This window comes from Cebus imitator, unplaced genomic scaffold (genome assembly GCF_001604975.1).
Source record: "Cebus imitator isolate Cc_AM_T3 unplaced genomic scaffold, Cebus_imitator-1.0 Scaffold82, whole genome shotgun sequence".
NCBI lineage: Eukaryota > Metazoa > Chordata > Mammalia > Primates > Cebidae > Cebus > Cebus imitator.
Genome location: NW_016107397.1, coordinates 4,975,753 through 4,997,280, shown reverse-complemented (window position 1 = coordinate 4,997,280; position 21,528 = coordinate 4,975,753). Strand labels below are relative to the sequence as shown.

The 21,528-nt window shown below is 44.7% G+C and overlaps 1 protein-coding gene across 1 annotated transcript in view; it reads right to left on the bottom strand.

Annotated features, from left to right (window-relative positions):
* Positions 1 to 21,528, bottom strand: part of KPNA7 (karyopherin subunit alpha 7) — a 34,247-nt gene that overhangs the window by 10,792 nt on the left and 1,927 nt on the right. Inside the window, exons 3-8 of the mRNA XM_017533397.2 lie at positions 18,781 to 18,915; positions 10,452 to 10,534; positions 9,441 to 9,709; positions 7,432 to 7,514; positions 3,354 to 3,617; positions 887 to 1,120 (exon numbers count right to left, since the gene is read on the bottom strand). Of these exons, the coding sequence (XP_017388886.1) occupies positions 887 to 1,120; positions 3,354 to 3,617; positions 7,432 to 7,514; positions 9,441 to 9,709; positions 10,452 to 10,534; positions 18,781 to 18,915 (1,068 nt within the window). The remainder of the gene's footprint in view (positions 1 to 886; positions 1,121 to 3,353; positions 3,618 to 7,431; positions 7,515 to 9,440; positions 9,710 to 10,451; positions 10,535 to 18,780; positions 18,916 to 21,528) is intronic.

Genomic DNA, 21,528 nt, shown 5'->3' with positions numbered 1-21,528 from the left:
TATATATATATATATATAATTTGTAAAGATAAAGTTTTGCCACATTGCCCAGGCTGGTCTCGAACTCCTGAGCTCAAACTATCCACCCTACTCAGCCTCACAAAATGTTAGAATTACAGGCATAAGTCACTGTTCTCAGCCTGCTTTATTGTATTTCTACATTTAGATTAGAATTTTGTTGACATTGCCACTTTAATCAATTTAACTTGGCTTCCCTTCAGTGTCTAATATCACCATAGCCTGATAGGGTTTTCCTCCTAAAAACAAAAACTCCACCCTCTTTTGGTAGGGAGAGAATAGACAGCACATTCCTTCGCTACCACTTAGACATAAGCCAATATTTAGTAGCTCAAGAGCTTTCTGGATGTTTGAGCCATGGGGTCACTTTGTCACTGAACAATGCTTTTTCCATCTTTCAAATCTTTTTTTTGAGACGGAGTTTCGCTCTTGTCGCCCAGGTTGGAGTGCAGTGGCACGAGCTCAGCTCACTGCAACTTCTGCCTCCCAGGTTCAAGCAATTCTCCTGCCTCAGCCTCCCAAGTAGCTTGGACTACAGGCGCCCGCCACCACACCTGGCTAATTCTTTGTATTTTTAGTAGAGATGGGTTTTCAACACATTGGGGAGGTTGAAGTGGGCAGATTACCTGAGGTCAGGAGTTTGAATCCAGCCTGGCCACCGCGCCCGGCCACATCTTGCGAATCTCGAATGGGTTCTTCAGAATGGAATGCCCCCTTCCTTTTTTCAGGCAGACCTAGGAATCTCAGGTTTCATAGCTCCCCTGTGATCTCAATTAATTTGCTTGCCTATGTCTGGATTCCCGAAGGAGTTCAACACAGTGCTATTGGAAAGTAGTCCTTTGCCATGGTCCCTGTGTGCACCACTTACGTGTTTTAGCACAGCCACCAAAGGAGGCAAGACGTCATAGGCAAGCAGCTGCTGGATGTGGTGACAGGGCCCTGCTGCCACGTTGCTCAGGGCCCAGGCTGCCTCCTTCTGGATAGAGGGCTTGTTGTGTTGGAGGAGCTGGGGGAGCACGTTCAGTATGCCCGTGTCGATGGCCCTCTGCGTCTGTTCATCTGTGCCCGTGACAATGTTTCCCACGGTGCGGAGAGAAGGGGTCTGGAAGAACAAGACTAGCTGTCTAAGTATTGCAAGTCTGTCACAGGAGAAGGCAACAATCACACCAACCCGTTCCCTCTCAAACATTGCCATGCTATGCTGACGGTAGTCTGGAAGTCTGCACAGGAACTGTATCTCTGATCATTATTTATTCAACTCATGCATGGCCTTTTTATTTTTTTTTTAGGGGTAAGGTCTTACTGTTACCCAGGCTGGAATGCAGCGGCGTGATCATAGCTCACTGCAGCCTCCAACTCTTGGGCTCAAGTGATCCTCTTCCCTCAGCCTACCAAGTATCCAGGACTACAGGTGTGTGCCACCATGGCCAGCTAATTTTTAAATTTTATTGTAGAGGCGGGGGTCTCGCTATGTTGCCCAGGCTGGCCTCAAGTGATCCTCCTGCCTTGGCTTCCCAAAGTGCTGGCATTACAATCATCAGCTGCTACGCCTGGCCCATCACTATCTCCATGTGATTTAAAGGAACTTTTAGGTCTCCGACCTGTTTGGCTCAAGTAGGATAGAAATACCCAAGAAATATCTTTGAGAAATGCTGTTGTGCTTTTCATATGCTTTCAATTTCATCATCGCATGCTAAATTTATGATAGCCTTTTTTTTTTTTTTTTTTTTTCAGGGTCTTGCTCTGTCCCCCAGGCTGGAGTGCAGTGGTGTGATTTTGGCTCACTACAACCTCCACCTCCAGAGTTCAAGCAATTCTGCATCAGCCTCCTGAGTAGCTGGGATTATAGGCATGTACCACCACACCCAGCTAATTTTTATATTTTTAGTATAGACAGGGTTTCACCATATTGGCCAAGCTGGTCTCGAACTCCTGACCTCAAGAGATCTGCCCGCCTTGGCCTCCCAAAGTGCTGGGATTACAGGCGTGAGCCACTGCGCCCGGTGACTATAGCCTTTATCATGTAATAATGACTGAATTAGTATTTAGCAGCAGTATCAACCTTGTTGAATATTTAATTGGAGATAATGAGATCGCAATGGCATTTCTTGGTATAGTCAGGAACCTCTTCACAAAAACTCAGAAGATCCCCAGGACAGGTCTATGATTGGGCTCAAAACAACAACTCTCCTACAAGGGCTGATGATGGCTTTACTTGGGTTTTTCTGCACTGTAGTGGCAGCCCCAGTGAAGTCCAGCAACAGTTCTAGAATGTTCCTAGCCTATTAGGCTACTTACGTGATACTAAAGTGAGAGGTATAAGTGGTACTTCAGGCCAGTCACAGCCTTACCAGGGCATCTCCAAATAGACCACAGAACTCAGGGATAAGCAACTTATAGAATTTGCTTCTCCAATTTGGGAGTCCGAAGTGGGAAGATCACTTGAGGTCAGGAGCTCGAGACCAGCCTGGCCAACATGGTGAAACCCCATCTCTACTAAAAATACAAAAGTTAGCTGGGCGTGATGGTGCATGCCTGTAGTTCCAGCTACTCGGGAGGCTGAGGCAGGAAAATCGCTTAAACCCAGGAGATGGAAGATGCAGGGAGTCTAGATCGTGCCACTGCACTCTGGCCTGGGTGACAGAGTAAGACTCTATCCCACCCCCCCCAAAAAAAAGCTTGTCTTACCTCATGTTCTCCATGCCCCTAGCACCATCCCAAAACCAACCTTGACATCTGAGAAATCCTATGCTAATCTCAAAACAGATGATCATTAAGGCTGCAGAGTATGCAAAAGTAGGTAAAAGATTAGGAAAGTCAAGAGTATCATGGCAGCACAGAGGCATCGTCAATATAACGCACCCACCTTTCAAAGCAGGGTATGACGTAGGCAACATGTTTAATAACATAACAAAGCGGCAGGGCGCAGTGGCTTGTGCGGTCATCCTAGCATTTTGGGAGGCTGAGGTGGGCAGATCACCTGAGGTCAGGAGTTCAGGACCATCCTGGCCAACCTGGTGCAATCCCGTCTCTACTAAAAATACAAAAATTAGCCAGGCATGGTGGTAGTGGGCGCCTGTGATCCCAGCTATTGGGGAGGCTGAGGCAGAAAAATCGCTTGAATCCAGGAGGTGGAGGTTCCAGTGAGCTGAGATCATACCACTGCATTCCAGCCTTGGTGAAAAGAGTGAGTCTATCTCAAAAAAAAAAAAATATAGAGAGAGAGATACAATAGCAAAGACCATGGAAATACAGATGACAAGCCTTGCCCCAGAGCCTGCTGAAGTGACTATGATTCAAGGACACGAATCTGCAGGGCCCGTGATGACATTTACCAAGACATTGAGCTCTGAGCTGTTCAAGAGCGCCACCAGCCTGGGCAGGACCCCCGTGTCAACCACTTGGCCGATGCGCTTGCTGCAGCTGTCAGTGAGGTAGGACAGCGCCCAGCAGGCGTCAGAGAGAATCTCGCTGTCATGATGCTGTAGGAGGTGGAGGAGGGCCGGCAGTATCTGCTTCACCGCAGTGTCACAAGGGTACGGGTTCTTGTTTCGGCACAGGTTCGACAAGGTCCACGTGATATTCCGCAGGAATGTGATCTGTAACAAGGAGACTGCCTCCAGCATTCGGTGTAAAGGAGAGAAAATGCAAACAGCAGTGTGTTCTTACCATTTCCAATCAGTATCATGGATCAGCATGAACCAGAACTTTTTAACACTTTCATTCATTCATTCATTCATTCATTCATTTGGACAGTCTTGTTCTGTCGCCCAGGCTGGAGTGCGGTGGCACAACGTTGGCTCACTGCAACCTCTACCTCCCAGATTCAACCGATTCTCCTACCTCAGCCTCCTGAGTAGCTGCAATTACAGACACCCATCACACACGCCCAGCTCATTTTTAAAATTTTTAGTAAAAATGGGGTTTTGCCATATTGCTCAGGCTGGCCTCAAACTCCTGACCTCAAGTGATCTGCCGGCCTCAGCCTCGGCCTCCCAAAGCGCTGGGATTACAGGCTGTGTGCCCAGCTGAATCAGAGCGTTGAGCTTCAAATAGAAATGTGTTGTAGGCAGGATGAGCTTTATATTTCACATTCCAACTTTAGGTGGAGCCTTCCTTATGTCTTTCAAAGTGTTCTTTCCCAAGCAAGGTTTACTTGGTCTTTCCACTGGTCTAGAACACCACGGGCATGTCATCCCCATATTTCTAGTCTTCTATTTGAGGATAAGTCTTCCTACTCTGCCTCTGAATCCCATCCATTTTGGCCTTTAATGATTATTAATTTTAAGTTTTGTAGAGACAGGAGGTCTCGCTATGTTCCCCAGTCTGGACTTCAACTCCTGGGCTCAACTGGTTTGCCTACCTCAGCCTCCCAAAGTGCTGAGATTACAGGCGTGAGTCACCACACCTGGCCCTTACTCTTTGCCTTTACAGATTCTGCCCAGAATTACCTCTGACTCCCACCAATTAAAAAAAAAAACAAAACATTCTAGGACTGTCAGCCGCTCCCCCTTCCACCCCTTTTAGCCATCACCCCACCTCTTTCAGTGTCCATCCTCAAGGAGGCATCTATATTCACTACCTCCCAGATTCCCAATTGTTGGGTTTTTTTTTGAGACAGGTTCTCACTCTGTTGCCCAGGCTGCAGTGCAGTGGCACGATCATAGCTCACTATAGTCTCCACCTCCCAGACCCAAGTGATCCTACCTCAGCCTTCTGAGTAGCTACGCTCGAGGCATGCTTTTTCGTAGAGACGGTGTCTTGCTATGTTGCCCAGGCTGGTCTCAAACTCCTGGGTTCAAGGAATCCTCCCACCTCGGCCTCCCAAAGTACTGGGATTACAGGCATGAGCGCCTGGCCTCCAGCTGTTCTTCAGGCCATTCTAGTCATGTTTCTGCCCCTAATTCTTTGGGGTTAGGAATGGGAATCACCTCCTTCCAAGTCACCAAACTCAGCAACTGTTTCTTGGTCCTAAAGTGACTGTCCCTCTCAGCTGTGGTTAGTAGTCAGCCCTTCCCCTTTTGAAAGAGATCTTCTTGGCAACCATGACACCACGCCTGGTTTTCTACGGCCAAATGAACTGTTGCTACTCAGTCATTCTGACAGGCTCTGCCTGACTTTAGAATCTTATAGCCCGCAGGACTGGGTCCCAGGCCCTCCTCACACTCAAGGTCAGGGGTTGACAAGCTCTTTCTATAAAGGGCCAGATTGTAAACATTTTCAGCCTGCGGCCTCTGTGGTAACAACTCAACTCTATCCTTGCAGCTCAGACAGTGTGTAAATAAATGAGCGTGGCTGTGTGCCAGTAAAACTTTTTTCTGAGACAGGGTCTCACTCCATCACCCAGGCTAGAGTGCAGAAATGCAATCATAGCTCACTGCAGCCTCTGCCTCAAGCAACCCTCCCACCTTGCCTTCCCAAGCAGCTGGGACTACAGACGTGCTCCACCATGCCCAGCTGATAAAACTTTGTTTACAAAGCAAGCAGCTTGTCAGGACAGGTTTGTGACCCCTGGCCCCAGTTGACCTTGCCCAGCTGGGTGATACATACACATAGGTCACCTAGGGGGGCACATCTCTCAACCCGACTCTGCTGTAATGTGTCTCTAACTTGCCTCAACTTAACCCCTGCAATGAAAGGTAGGATTTCTTTTTTTCCTGCACTTTCCCCTTTCTCTAAGAAGACAGTCATCTGAACAACCTAACCTGAAACCTAGGGGCATCCTGGCTTCTTCCTGTCTCCCTTTCATGTCTATGATAGCCACATTCCAGACCCACCTGCTCCACCATTTCCCTCTGCTATATAATTCTACTGCAAGCAGCCAGATGGGTGTTTCTGGAAGATCAGACCACTTTATTCCCTTGCCTCAAAATCCTCCAAAGCCTCCCCATTGCCAGCAAGAGGGTGTCTAAGCCCTTTCCCTGCTTGACATTGTAAGTATTCTCTAGTTGGAACCCTCCTTGGGTCATGGCTAGTCTTTTTGTTTTGCTCAACCATGTCAGATTTTCTTTCCAGCTTGAAGTGGTTTTTTTTTTTGTTTTTTGTTTTTTTTTTTTTTGACAGAGTCTCACTCTGTTGCCAGACTGGAGTACAGGGGCACAATCTTGGCTCACTACAACATCTGCCTCCTAGGTTCAAGCAATTCTCCTGCCTCAGCCTCCAAGTAGCTGGGATTACAGGCACCCACTTACATGCCCGGCTAATTTTTGTATTTTTAGTAGAGACTGGGTTTCACCATATTGGTTAGGCTGGTCTCGAACTCCTGACTTCAGGTGATCCACCTGCCTCAGCCTCCCAAAATGTTGGGAATACAGGCGTGAGCCACAGCGCCCAGCTGAAGGTTTTGAACATAGTCCCCTGGCTTCTTTTTGTTTGAGGGCAACCTAGAACCCAGTTCCTAAACCAGAAGTCCTCTTCAATCAACAACCACAATCAACCAACCTTGACTCTCAGCCTCAAAAGATCCTGTTCCCCATGAATAGAACTGGTGAGACGTTAACCCATTTATGCCAGAAGTTGCGACATTTTTGTGGTGAAAAATCAGACCTTGGTGACCTTGAGCAGGTTATAAATAACTCCCACAAGCTTAGCGTTCCAATAATGGAACACTAGGCATAAATGTTAAACTATGATCCTAGAATGAAGATCTCAGCCATCTATTTTGCAAGATGGTAAGCTTGTGGACCTCTTCCAGTGCCTCAAACAGAAGGATCAGTGCTACTGGTCCCTAAAGACAGAACTGAGTCAATCTTTACCTAAAATGATACTCAGTCCTAAGCCTTGCTATTATTGTTTTTTTGTTGTTGTTGTTTTTTGTTCTTTATGAAACAAAGTCTCAATCTGTCACCCAGGCTGGAGTGCAGTGGTGTGATATTGGCTCACTGCAGCCTCCATCTCCTGGGCTCAAGCAATCCTCCTGCCTCAGCCTCCTGAGTAGCTGGGACTACAGGCATACACCATCACGCTTGGCTAATTTTTTTTTATTTTTAGAAGCCGGGTCTCACCTATGTTGCCCAGGCTGGTTTTGAGCTCTTGGTGTCAAGTGATCCTTCTGTCTTGGTCCAGCAAACACTGGAATCATAGACATGAGTTGCCATGCCCAGCCCTGAGCCTTGTTTTCAAGTCCCTAAGAGACCAGACAGCAGCCACATGATCTAGCATTGATTTGGAAGTACTTCCCAATTTCCCAACATTAGAATTTGTTACCTAGCTAGGTTCTCTCACATTTAGACACTAGCTTGGCCTGGTACTGTGGCTCACGTCCATAATCCCAGAACTTTGAGAGGCTGAGGTAGGAGAATTGCTTAAGGCCAGGATTTCAAGACCAGCCTTGGCAGAATAGTGACACCCATCTCTATTAAAATTATTTTAAATTTTTAATTCAAAAAAATAAAGAGAGAAAAAGACACTCACTGGTAGGGTGTGTGAAATCAAGGCGAGCAGATGTGGGATAGCATTGCTTGAGATGATCTTATCTCTGAACTCTGGGCCGTCGCCTACAAATACATCAGAATGTGACATTCAGGGAGAGAACAAAGACAATCCTGAAGCGGGTGACCTGTTTTTTAAGGGTCTGTGCAAAGGGCAAGAGAAAAAACTCATTCCCGGGTTTGGCAGGTAGGTAATATAGCCACATACTCAATTCTGGGTGTCTGGCATGGCTGGTGGGTGGACAGTCCTGATGCAACAGGCAGGCATCCCTCGTCAGCAATGTTAGAAACAGAGGCTATGGGCATAGCAGAGCCAGCCAACTCAGCCAAGGTGGGCTGATGGCATTTCACAGCATGGTTCTTAGGAAGACGAAGGCTGGTGCAGACCAAGGTGTCTTCCCAGAAGACCCTGGCACAGGGCAATACTTCCAATGCAACTCAGAATAGTCTGGGGATCCGTAGGTGCTGGTGACCAGCCATCGGCTACTTTAGCTAGGATAACAATTTTGGACCCATAAGTCTCTATTTGTATTTGTTAACCATAAGGCAAGGCGTCACATCGTACCCTACAGTCTTGCCTACTTTACTGCACGCCAAGCAAAATGGGAGACAGCTTCTCTACTAGGTACTTCTGCAAGCCATTTTTTTTTTTTTTTCAAGACAGGATCTTACCCTGTTGCCCAGGCTGGAGTGCAGTGGTACGATCATAGCTCACTGCAGTCTCGACCTCCAGGACTCAATCAATCTTCCCACCTCTGCCTCCTGAGTCCCTGGGACTATAGGCATGCATCACTATGCCTAGTGAATAGTTTTATTTTTTGTAGAGATGAGATCTCATTACATTGCCCAGGCTGGTCTCAAATGCCTGGGCTCAAGCAATCCCCCCACCTCTGCCTCCTATAGTGCTAAGATTAAAGGCATGAGCCACTACGCTAAGTCTCTGCAAGCATTTTTGTGTTGTTTTGTTTTCGCAGTTATTTTACATTCTGTTTGCTAATTCCAATATGTGAAATCCTTGGAGGTCTAATCGTACCGTTTCTGCTGACTCAGTCATGGTGGGTTGCTGCTTCTCTGAACTTGAAAATGCTAATAGTTGGCTGATTTTAATTTGTCAAAATCCTGAGGGACTCAACTGAGTTTTCCTTAAAAAGATACTGGATTGATGTCAGCCAGGAATCTGAGGGCTTCCAACCCTACAGCACTAACTCACTAGACCCCGAAGGAAACACGGCATTGAGCGCCACATTCAAAAAGGGAGTCTTCGGATTGCATTTGCAGGGAATGCTTTTTAGCCCAAACCAAGGAGTTTTGTTTTTTTGTTTTTGTTTTTGGCATGTTCCCTTAGCAGCTTCCACGGAAGGCAGAGTCCTTCTAGGATCTCGAGTTATGTCAGGGTCTGTCATAAACTCCCACACTGCATGAGCCAAAGACTTGTTCTTGAAGCCACTAAGCCCTGAGGCTGTAGGACCCTGGTATTGACAGATAGCTCTAATTAGCCTATGGCTTCAGTACACACTGTATCATCCTGTTTCAGCTTCAATATTTGGCTTCTAAACTTGGATTTGAGGGTTTTTTTTTTTTTTTGAGACAGAGTCTCCCTCTGTTGCCCACACTGGAATGCAGCGGTACAATCTCCTCCTCCCAGGCTCAAGCAATTCTCCTGTCTCAGCCTCCCAAGTAGCTGGGACTACAGGGCACACGCCACCACACCCGGCTAATTTTTGTATTTTTAGTAGAGATGAGGTTTCGCCATGTTGGCCAGGCTGATCTCAAACTCCTAACCTCAAAGTGATCTATCCACTTCGGCCTCCCAATGTGCAGGGATTACAGCTGTGAGCCACTGTGCCTGGCCTCGCTCTAAGTTATGAAATAGCTCATTGTACTATTGACAGCACTTCTAGGTATTTACGTGGCAATGGGTTCTGGGACATTGAGTGTACCCCACCAACAAAGGCCTGCCCTCTTCTTAGCCCGCTAAGGGGAGAGTCTCACCGGCTATGTTACCAAGAGCCCACACTGCCTGTTCACACACAGCCAGGTTGGGGGAAGACAGGAGCGCGATCAAGGGCTGGATGGCTCCCCCTTCTACCACGGCTCGAGTCTGCTCCGAGGTCCCTGCAGCAATGTTGGTGAGGGCCCAGGCAGCCTCAAACTGCAAGCAGGGGTAAAGTGATGACTTCAGGAACTCCACCATCCTGGGAATGAGGCCCGCTTCGACAACCAATTTCAGAGGGGGGTTCTTTTCCTGAGATAGCATTTTCCTATGTAATGAAAGAGAGGGTGGGGAGGGGGAGGTCATGTGAGGGAGGTTTTAAGGACCTTTTTTTAGGCCAGGTGCAGTGGCTCACACCTGTAATCCTACCACTTTGAGAAGCCTCAGCAGGCAAATCATTTGAGGTCAGGAGTTCAAGACCAGCCTGGCCCACATGGTGAAACCCCCATCTGTACAAAAAGATACAAAAATTAGCTGGGCATGGTGGTACACACCTGTAATCCCAGCCTCTTGGGAGGCTGAGGCAGGAGAATCACTTGAACTCAGTAGCCAGAAGTTGCAGTGAGCCAAGATCGTGCCACTACACTCCAACCTGGGTGACAGAGTGAGACACTGTCTCAAAAAAGAATAATAAAAAAAGAACCTCCTTTTATACATGTTCTTGGCATTCCTAACTATCAGATGAGGCACATAACTGGGTCTGAGCTATTTTACATCCTACTGTTCAGAAGATAGCATTTTGCAGTGATCAAGCAACACTTTCCCCTTTAAGGTATTATCTACAAGCAGAAATTTCTGTAAATTAAGCAATTCATTTCTGACAACACATCGAATCTTTTAAATTGCCCTCAAGGACAGTGTAGAACCACAATCTCATCTCACTTGTAGATGGGCTACCCTTTTGTGTGTGTTTTACAGGCATATTGCCAATGCCAAGAAACCAAATAGGCCACTGGACCTCATGGCTAACTATGAACCTGCTAACAGCAGAAGTCTGTTTGGAGAGATACCTGGCTGTCTGGGTGGCCTGGAAACACCGGGCTGGATCTGAACTATTCACACCTTGGATGATTTCACCCAGAGTGAGGCTGACCTGCAAGGAGAGACACATTCAGGTCAGATTCTCTGCCAAAAGGAGCTGTCAACATCACCTCGTCTAGCCATCATTCTCTGATTAAAATAGGCTGGCTTGAACAGGACGTCCCATCTTGCATGCTGTTCTCTATTGGAAGAGGCAAGAACATTTGGTGGTCCACGGATCTCACAGATCTGGGTGACACTTCCCATGCTTAGGGGAGAAGTCATTCCTATCATTACTTGGATCCCAAGAACATTTTTATCCCATGCAGTAAGAACTTGCTACTGGATACGAAACATGGCAGACTAAGGACGTCCAAAAAATTCTCTCCTCCATAGAAGCAATAAGAAAACTGACCAAAATAGAATCAACTTTTTCAGCACTGTAGAAATTGACCAAAGGCTTGCAGCCAGTTGTTTTATTCAAGCCAGGAAGTGTTCATCCAGGAAAGACAGCTGAATCTCAGTAAGAATCATGATAGTGGCTGGGCCTGGTGGCTCACACTTGTAATCCCAGCATTTTGAGAGGCCGAGGCAGGCAGATCACAAGGTCAGGAGATCCAGACCATCCTGGACAATATAGTGAAACCCAGTCTCTATGAAAAACACAAAAATCAGCTGGGCATGATGAAATGCTCTTATAGTCCTAGCCACTCACAAGGCTGGGGCAGGAGAATAGCTGGAACTCGGGAGGCAGAGGTTGCAGTGATCCACTGCACTCCAGCCCACCAGAGACTCTGTCTCAAAAAAAAAAAAAAAAGAATCATGAGAGCTTTGTGGCACTTTGCCTTATTCCTGTCCACCCTCAGCTCCATGGTAGCCTTGAAAACCAATAGTCCACAATCATTGTGTAAAACCAATGGCCACCACAGCCACCAGAAGGGGCAAAATGGGTAGGTGCTCCTTTGAAGCTCCATTCCCAGAAAATTATTATTTGATCTTCCTGGTCATTCCCTGAAAGATCCCACTTACAGACCATGCTGACTCAGAGCTTACTCAATGTGAAAAGTCCTTTCCCTAAGAATGTTCATTGAAAACGGAGTAAGTTGTTTAACTTCACAGCTACCTGTGAGGTTGAATAACAGTTGGGATAAACAAGAGGCTAACACAAAAACTTGAAAGGAATATCTGAGGAATTAGATGTCCATTGGGGCTTTGAAAGCTCTGACATATTCCTAAGAATCTAGGAGGTCATGTGCACGTATAGGGCTATGCACATGCTATAAACAATAACAACAAAAACTAAGACCCTCAGCTCTCACCTCTCGCTGATCTTAAGGCTCTATGCAAACAGGAAGTGAAGGCTTACAGCAGAATTGTCAACTGCCTGGCTGAGTGATGAAGGCATGCCCCCAAAACACAGCTTCTTGGCAAAAATTGAGTGTTCTTTTCCTTGTGGTTCCAAGTGTTAAAATAAATCTCGGATTAGTTGACAGTAAGCAAACTGAGCAGAGACTTCAGTAGCCACACATCACAAAAAATACAGATTTTAGATAATTTGTTCAGAAATTACTAAACGAGTACAGCCAGCAACAACAACAAACCCTGAGGCAATGGAAAATCTGATTTCTAGAGTTGTCACACTATTTTAAATGACAAGTTTTCAACAATTATGAGACAAGCAAAGAAAGTGGGACACACACATATACATATATATGTGGGAAAAAAGCAATCAATAGAAATGGTCCCTGAGGAGACCAGATGTTCAACTAGAAAAAGATTTTAAATATAGTCAAAGAACTCAAGTAAACCATGTCTAAAGAACTAAAGTACAAGAATGAGGTCTCAGCAAATAGGGAATATCAATGAGCAGATATAAGTTATTAGAAGGATCCAGATATAAATTCTGGAATTGGAGAATACAATAACTGAAACAAAAAATTCACTAAAGGGGCTTAACAGCAGATTTAAGCCGATGGAATACAGCAGCAATGAAGCTGAAGATAGGCTATGTGAAATTATCCAGTCTGAGAAAGATAACACACAGAAGAAACTGAAGATGAAAACTGACAGATTTTTAGAGATCTGTGGAACACCCTCAAGGATACCAACAAATGCACAATAGGAAGGAGAGGAGGGTAAGAGGTAGAAAGTATATTTAAAGAAATAATGGCCAAAGACATTCCCAAATCCAACAGAATAATTAGTCTACACATCTGAAAAGCTCAATGAACTCCAAATAGAATAAATCCCAAGATCCAGACATATTATAATCTAACTGTTGAAAGCCAAAACTATAGAATCAAAAACATTGAAACCAGCAAGAGAGAAGCAACTCATGTACACAGCCTCAATAAGATTAACAGCTGATCTCTCATCAGAAAATGTCAAGGCCAAAAAGCTGAGGTGCAGTGAGCCAAGAACACACCATTGCACTCCAGCCTGGAGTACAAGAGCAAAACTCCATCTCAAAACAGAAGAAAAAAAAAATCTTTACCAACTTTACAAAAGAAATTTCTCACTCATTCTTTGAGGCTAGTATTGCTTTGATACCAAACGAAGGACATTACAAGAATAGTACACACCAATATCCCATATAACTACAGATGCAAAAATTCAACAAAATAGGAGGAAACCAAATGCATAAACATATGAAACATATGATCAACATATTGGTCATCATGATGAATTAGGATTTAATCCAGGAATTCAGAAGTGGTTTAACATGTGAAAAAAATCAACATAGTACCCTGTATTAGTAAAAGGGGAAACCCACATGATCATCTCAATGCACAAAAAGCATTTGACAAAATTCAACATACTTTCATAATTTAAAAAACACTCAACAAACTGATATAAAAGGTAACTTCTTCATTTTGATAAAGGCATCTACAAAAAACTCAGAAGTAACCTCATTCTTAATGGTGAAAGTCTAAAGATTTCCCCCAAGATCAGGAATAAGACAAGGATGCTGCTCTTTTCACTTTTATCCAACATGGTATTGGAAGTTCTAGATGCATTAATTAGGCAATGAATAAAGTGCACCCAGATTGGAAAGGAAGGAATAAAACTATTTGCAAGTGACAATCTTTTTTCCCCTGAGACACAGTCTTGCTCTGTCGTCCAGGCTGGAGTGCAGTAGCGTAATATCAGCTCATTGCAACTTGCACCTCCTGGGTTCAAGTGATTCTCCTGCCTCACCCTCCCAAGTAGCTGGGATTACAGGCACGTGCCACCGTGCCCAGCTAATTATTGTATTTTTAGTAGAGATGGGATTTCACTACGTTGGCCAGGCTGGTCTCAAACTCTCGACCTCGTGATCTGCCCACCTCAGCCTCCCAAAGTGCTGAGTGCTGGGATTATAGGTGTGGGCCACCAAGCCTGGCTGACATAATCTTATATACAGAAAATCCTAAGGAATTTACACAAAAAGCCTAGAGCTAATAAATTCAGCTAGGTTGCAGAATTGATATACAAAACTTAATTGTATTTTTACACACTAACAGTGATCAAAAATCAAAATAAAGCAATTTATAATAACATAAAAACAATGAAATGCTTAATAATAAGCTTATCGAAAGAAATGCGAGTTATATGATGCAAACTGTAAAAAATTAATAAAGATAACTGAAATAAATGAAAAGGAATCCCATGTTCATGGACGGGAAGACTTCATATTAAGGTGGCAATATTTCACCTTATAGGTTCAATGACTCCACTCTATAGGTTCAATGCAATCTCCATCAAAAGCTGAGCTGCCTTTATTGAATAAATTGACAAGCTGATTTTAAAATTCGTATAGAAATACAAAGGATCCAGAATAGCCAAAATTATATTGAAAAAAGGACAAAGCTGAAAGACTCACACTTCTCAATTTCAAAACTTACCACAAAACTGCAGTAATCAAATATTTGATGACACAGAGATAAACATATAGATCAATGGAAGAGAACTGACAGTCCACAGATGAACCCTTATATTCACGGTCAATTGATTTTTTGACAAAGGTACCAAGAAAATTCAATGGGTAGAAAACAGTCTCATCAAATAATTGTGCTGGTTCAACTATGTATCATATGCAAAAGCACAAAGTTGGACTCCTACTCCCACTATTTACAAAAATTAACTCCAAATGGCTCAAAGGCCTAAAAGTAAGAGCTAAAATTATAAACTCTTATAAAGAAACATAAGCATAAATCTTTGTGACCTTAGATTAGGCAATGGATTCTTGAATATGACACCTAAAACACAGCAAAGAAAATAAGTCAGACTTCAAAATTAAAAACTTTTATGCTTCATAGGATACTATCAAGAAAGTGAAAATATATTTCAGTAGAGCAGTAGAATATATTTGCAAGTCATATCTGCTAAGGTTTAATATCTAGAATATATAAGGAATTCTTACAACTCAATAAAACCCAACTTATTTGACTTAAAAATAGACAAAGGGCTTAAATAGACTACCTTCCCCCCTCCCCCACCCAGGCTGGAGTGCTGTGGCATGATCTCAGCTCACTGCAACCTCTGCCTCCTGGGTTCAAGCAATTCTCCTTCTCAGTCTCCTGAGTAGCTGGGGTTACAGGCACCCACAACCACACCTGGATAATTTTTTTTATTTTTACTAGAGATGGGATTTCACCATGTTGGCCAGGCTAGTCTCAAACTGCTGACCTCAAGTGATCCACCCACCTTGGCCTCCCAAAGTGCTGGGATTACAGGGGCCAGGAGTTCAAGACCAGACTGGGCAACATAGTGAGACCCCCATCTCTACCAAAAAAAAATGTTTAAATTAGCCAGGTGTGGTGGTGTATGCCTGTAGTCCCCCCTACTTGGGAGGCTGAGGCAAGAGGATTGCTTGAGCCCAGGAGTTTGAGGCTGCAGTGAGCTATGATCATACCACTGCACTCCAGCCTGGGTGACACAGCAAGACTCTGTTTCAAAACATCAACAACAACAACAACAACAACAACAACAAAAAGGTAAAACATGAAAATCATAAAATCATAGTAACATAGCTTTTTGAACCCACTAGATAGCTATAATTTTTAAAAATAAACAATAACAAGTATTGTTAGGAATGTCAAGATGTATGATGGTGGAACCACTTTAGAAAACAGCTTGACATCATATGTTTCCTATTGCTGCTGCAAAAGCTACCACAGACTTAGTGGCTTAGAACACACAGACTTATTCCTGTGATTTGGAAGGTCAGAAGTTCATAATAGATTTCACTGGGCTAAAATTAAGATATCAACAGGGCTGGTTCCCCCTGAAGTCTCTGAGAGGAGAATCTGTTTCCTTGCTCTTTTCAGCTTCTCATGGAATCACCTATATTCCTTGATTTGTGGTCCCTCCCTCCATCTTCAAAGCACACCATGCTAATATCTGCCCACCTCCCCACATGTGGTTTTCTGTTTTGTTTTGTTTTGTTTTTAAACAGAGTCTTGCTCTGTCACCCAGGCTGGAGTGCAGTGGTGTGATCTCGGCTCACTGCAACCTCTGCCTCCCAGGCTCCAGTGATTCTCCTTCCTCCACCTCCTGAGTAGCTGAGATTACAGGCACACATCACCACATCCAGCTAATTTTTGTGTTTTTGGTAGAGACGGGGTTTCACCATGTTGGCCAGGCTGGAATTGAACTCCTGACCTCAAGTGATCCTCCCACCTTGGCCTCCCAACGTGCTGGGATTACAGGTGTGCGCCACCACACCCGGCTAATTTTTGTATTTTTAGTAGAGACGAGGTTTCACCATGTTGACCAGGCTGGTCTCGAGCACCTGATCTCAAGTGATCCTCCTGCCTCAGCCTCCCAAAGTGCTGGGATTACAGGCACAAGCCACCATCCCTCGCATCTGCTTTTATCATCACATTGCTCTTCTTATAAGACCCATCGAATGCCAGGCCCACCCATATAATACAGAATCACCTCTCTATCTCAAAGTTCTTAACTTGATCACATCTACAGGGTCCCTTTTGTCATAGAGCGACATTCACAGATTTGGGGATTAGAAGATGCAGACACTTGGGGTGCCACGATACGGTCTACCACAAAGAGTGAAACAGACTCAGCATATAACCTAGTTATTCTCAGTGGAACTGAAGACATCCATCCACATAAAAACTTGTACACAGATGTTAATGACAGCACTCATCATAATAACCAAAAAGTGGAAACAACTCAAATGTCCCCCAACTAATAAATGGATAAACAGGCCGGGCATGGTGGCTCATGCCTGTAATCCCAGCACTTTGGGACGCCAAGGTGGGCGGATTGCTTGAGGTCACAAGTTCAAGACCAGCCTGGCCAACATGGTGAAATCCCATTTCTACTACAATACAAAAATTAGCTGGGCATGATGGCATGCGCCTCTAATCCCAGTTACTTGGGAGGCTGAGGCAGGGGAATCACTTGGTCTCAGGAGGTGAAAGTTGCAGTGAGCCGAGATTGTGCCACTGCATTCCAGCCTGGGAGACAGAGTGAGACTTATATTTATTTATCTTATAGACAAATAGATACACAAACTGTGGTCTACCCATACAACAGAGTATCACTCTGTCCAAAAGGAAGGAAGTACTGATACAGGCTACAACATGAACTTTGAAAACATGAAAGCTAAACACAAAAGCTTGCATGTTGTATGATAGCATTTATAGGGAATGTATAGAAGAGGTTATTCCAGAGACAGAAAGTAGACTGGTGTTTGCAGAGACTATAGCGGGTGAGGAATGGGGAGTGACTACTGAATGAGTGTGGAGTTTCTATTTGAGGTGATGAGTAGTTTCTGGAATTATCTAGTGGTGATGGTTGCACAACTTGGTGACTACTCGAAACCACTGATTAGGTACTTCAAGAGTGAATTTTGAAGTATGAGTTATACCTACGTTTCTTTAAATAATAATTTTTTAAAAAGGCTAATATAGAACCAAAAGGTAAGTAACTTTTTTTTTTTTTTTTTTTGAGATGGAGTCTTGCTCTGTCACCCAGGCTGGAGAGCAGTGGCACGATCTTGGCTCACTGCAACCTCTGCTCCCCAGGTTCAAGTGATACTCCTGCCTCAGCCTCCTGAATAGCTGGGATTACAGACACACGCCACCACGCCCGGCTAGTTTTCGTATTTTTAGTAGAGACTGGGTTTCACCATGTTGGCGAGGCTGATCTCAAACTGCTGACCTCAGGTGATCCACCCGCCTCAGCCTCCCCAAGTGTTGGGATTACAGGTGTGAGCCACTGCATCTGGCCTTATTTTCCCTTTTGTTTCATACCTTTCTTGGATAGGGGATTCCAGGGACTGCTCCAAACAAATTAAGCTAACTAGAGATATAGTTCGGATTCCTATGGCAATTCAGAGAATGACTACTCATTTCATTGATGAATGGGAAGGCACCATTGGACCCACGTGGCAAAAATGAAAGCAGACTCTGCCCTCTAAGAGCCCTAAGCCTAGCAGGGTAAAAAGGGTACATGTGGGTAAAGGTAGGACACAGACAGTGGTGTACCCCAAAAGACATACAGAGGCAACATTATTGAGGTGCTAAGAAGGGAAACTTCCTGGTCAAGGCATTCGGGATTCACAGAAACCAAACTAATCTTGAAGTCAACCCAGAATCTGCATTTAATGAGGTTGCGGTAGATACAGAAGGGAAGACTTAACCCATTCAAAGACTAGATGCCTCCACTGAGAAATAACCTTCACCCACACTCATTTCCTCAGTTTTCAGGCTTACAGGTAGCAAGTGAATTTTCAATTAGAAATATCACCTTTTTGGCCAGGTGCAGTGACTCACGCCTGTAATCCCAGCACTTTGGGAGGCCGAGGCGGGCAGATCACCTGAGGTCAGGAGTTAGAGGCCAGCCTGACCAACATGGAGAAACTCCATCTCTACTAAAAATACAAAATTAGCTGGGTGTGGTGGTGCATGTCTGCAATCTCAGCTACTTGAGAGACTAAGGCAGTCACTTGAACCCAGGAGGTGGAGGTTGCAGTGAGCCAAGATCATGCCATTGCACTCCAGCCTGGGAAACAAGAACGAAACTCTGTTTCAAAAAAAAAAAAAAAAAGTAAACAAGTAAAATAAAAAAAAAAAGAAATAGCACCCTTTCCATCCCCACTAGGATCTAGATTCCACAGCTCACAAACACAGGAGTAATGGCCATTTTCCTTTTGACAAAGGCAGTTTAGCTCAAACCATAATCTCTTCACTCTTTTCTTTAAAAGCCCCAAATGGGAGTTTGCAAGTTCTGAATCTATTAAACATTTACCAGTCAGAGACACTTACTAAGAATATATTTTGCACAAGACTGCTCTAAACACTATGTACTGACCGCCACCCCTTTGGCTGTTTTTTCAGAAGGTGTGTCAGGGAAGAAGTTGGTGATATTCCTTCTTTTTAAGGTCTGCTCATCTTTCTTGGCCTTTCGGAGCTTCAGGCTGACTGCCATCCTCTGCTGTCGCCTCAGCTAGTGAGGAAAAGAAATTGGAGCATTTAGAACCAGGAGTGGGATGTCACCATATTTAGTCTGTCAAACACATTTCAAAGTATCCAATCTCATTTTTACAAATCCAACAGGCTGAAAGAGTTCAGATCACAGTTAATAAATCATCTCAGCTGTTTACATCCTCTTCTGCTTTCTCTTCTACCATGTCTAGAAAATAATTCGATCTTCGTTCCAAAATAAAGCAAGACCATGTACAACCTTGACAGGTCAGGATTCTCAGCTGTAAAAACACCTCGGCAAAGAATCCCATTGCCCTCCATAACTCTGAACACATGTTCACCAATGCTGATCAGTTCCTGAAGAGTATGGCTGCTTCCTGAATGTACCCAGGCCTTTTCGGTGGTGGTTTGACAGGTGGTGCCATGGATGATCAGGGGACTGTCCATGTCCTAGATGCCCTGATCATTTCCACTACTTTTTTGAGATGGGGTTTCACTCTGTCACCCAGGCTAGAGTGCAGTGACGTGATCTCGGCTTACTGCAAACTCTGCCTCTGGGGTTCAAACCATTCTCGTGTCTCAGCCTCTCAAATAGCTGGGATCACAGGCATGCATCACCACACCTGCTAATTTTTGTATTTTTAGCAGAGACAGGATTTCACCATGTTGGCCAGGCTGGTCTCAAATTCCTGGGCTCAAGTGATCCACCTGCCTCAGCCTCCAAAAATGCTGGGATTACAGGCTTAGCAAATGCGTGTGGCCCATTTCCACTATTAATGAAACCTGTCTGTAAGCCATAAGGCCTTCATCCCCAAGACTACGTACTGAGGGTGATTAAAATTAAAACAAGGCTGGGCATGGCAACTCATGCCTGTAATCCCAGCACTTTGGGAGTTCAAGGCAGGAGGATCACTTAAGGCCAGGTATTCCAGACCAGCCTGGACAACATAGCAAAATCCTATCTCTACCAAAAAAAAAAAAAAAAAATTAGCTGGGCATGGTGGCATGTACATATAGTCCCAGCTACTTGGGAGACTAAGGTGGGAGGATCCCTTAAGCCAGAGAGGTCTAGGCTGCTTTGAGTTGTGATTGTACCACTGCACTCCAGCCTGAGCAATAGACTGAGACCCTGCCTCTAAAACACACACACACACACACACACACACACACACACACTCTCACACACTCGCATACTCTCGCACACACTTGCACACACTCACACTCACACACACACTCACACTCTTTCTCCTTTTGTCAGTTAATGACTCAAACTTTATAGTGTTGAGAATCCTGAGGAAAATGACCTAAACTTTCTAGATAACTGAGTTTAAACTGAAGTCTTAAAGAGTAATTATAAAGAAGTCACAATATATGAGATACTTCTGGTTCCTTAAGCTATTTAATTCTTGTTTGAAAAAGGGTCATCAGCCAAGTATGGTGGCTCAGACCTGCAATCTCAGCACTTCGTGAGGCCGAGGCAGGAGGACTGCTTGAGCTCAGGAGTTCAAGATCAGTCTGGCCAACATGGTAAGACCCTGTCTCTACAAAAAATTAGCTGGGCATGATGCTACTTGGGAGGCTAAGGTGGGAGGATCACTTGAGCCTGGGAGGCAGAGGCTGTGACGAACTATGATCATGCCACAGCACTCCAGCCTGGATGACAGTGAGACCGTGATCAAATAATAGCAATAATAATAAAAGGAAAAAATTTTAAAGGGCCGTGGTGGCATTATATGGCAAGGCAGGAACACCTGTGGGAATCATTGAGTCCATCATGCTCTTGCCCCATGGCTAGGCAGACCTTCCCTGTGAAAAGTTTTGTATGTTTCTCTCTTCCCTTTGGCAGGCCCTCCCTGTTGTTGTCCATGTGGAGAACTCAATTCCTTTGTTCTGACTGGTTTCCTTTAATTGCAGTGGTCCTAAAAGCCAGACAGCTTCATTGTTGGAACAGGTTACTATAAGAGGGATTTGGTTCCTGACGGTGGCCTGACCAGGTTGCTGTCACCCTGTGCTTCCCTCATCCCTAGTCAGGCTTTCAGATTCCCAAAGCAGAGCTAACCTTCTATGATGCCAGTCAAGATGCAGAGATGGGGCCAGGCGTGGTGGCTCATGCCTGTAATCCCAGTACTTTGGGAGGCCGAGGAGGGCGGATCACTTAAGGCCAGGAGTTTGAGACCAGCCTGGACAACATGGCAAAACCCTGCCTTCACTAAAAATACAAAAATTAGCTGGGCATAGTGGTGCACGCCTGTAATCCCAGGTACTTGGAAGACTGAGGCATGAGAATTGCTTGAACTTGGGAGGCAGAAGTTGGACTGAGCCAGGATTACAACACTGCACTCCAGCCTGGGGTACAAAGCGAGTCTTCATCTAAAAAAATAAAGATATGGAGATACAGAACTAGCAACAGAAAACTATGCAACCAAAGAAGCTGAGTCAGAGTTAGAATCATATAAACAGCACAGACTCCCCAGCCGCAGCCCTTGGGCTCAGCCTGGCAGCAAGAACGGCTCATCATTGACATAAGCAGTTGTAGTTAAACACCTATATGCTGGCCCTTGGAGATAAATATATCCAGCCCCTGGGAGATAAATAGCAGCCTGTGTTTTCCGGGTTTTTTTTTTTTTTTTTTTTT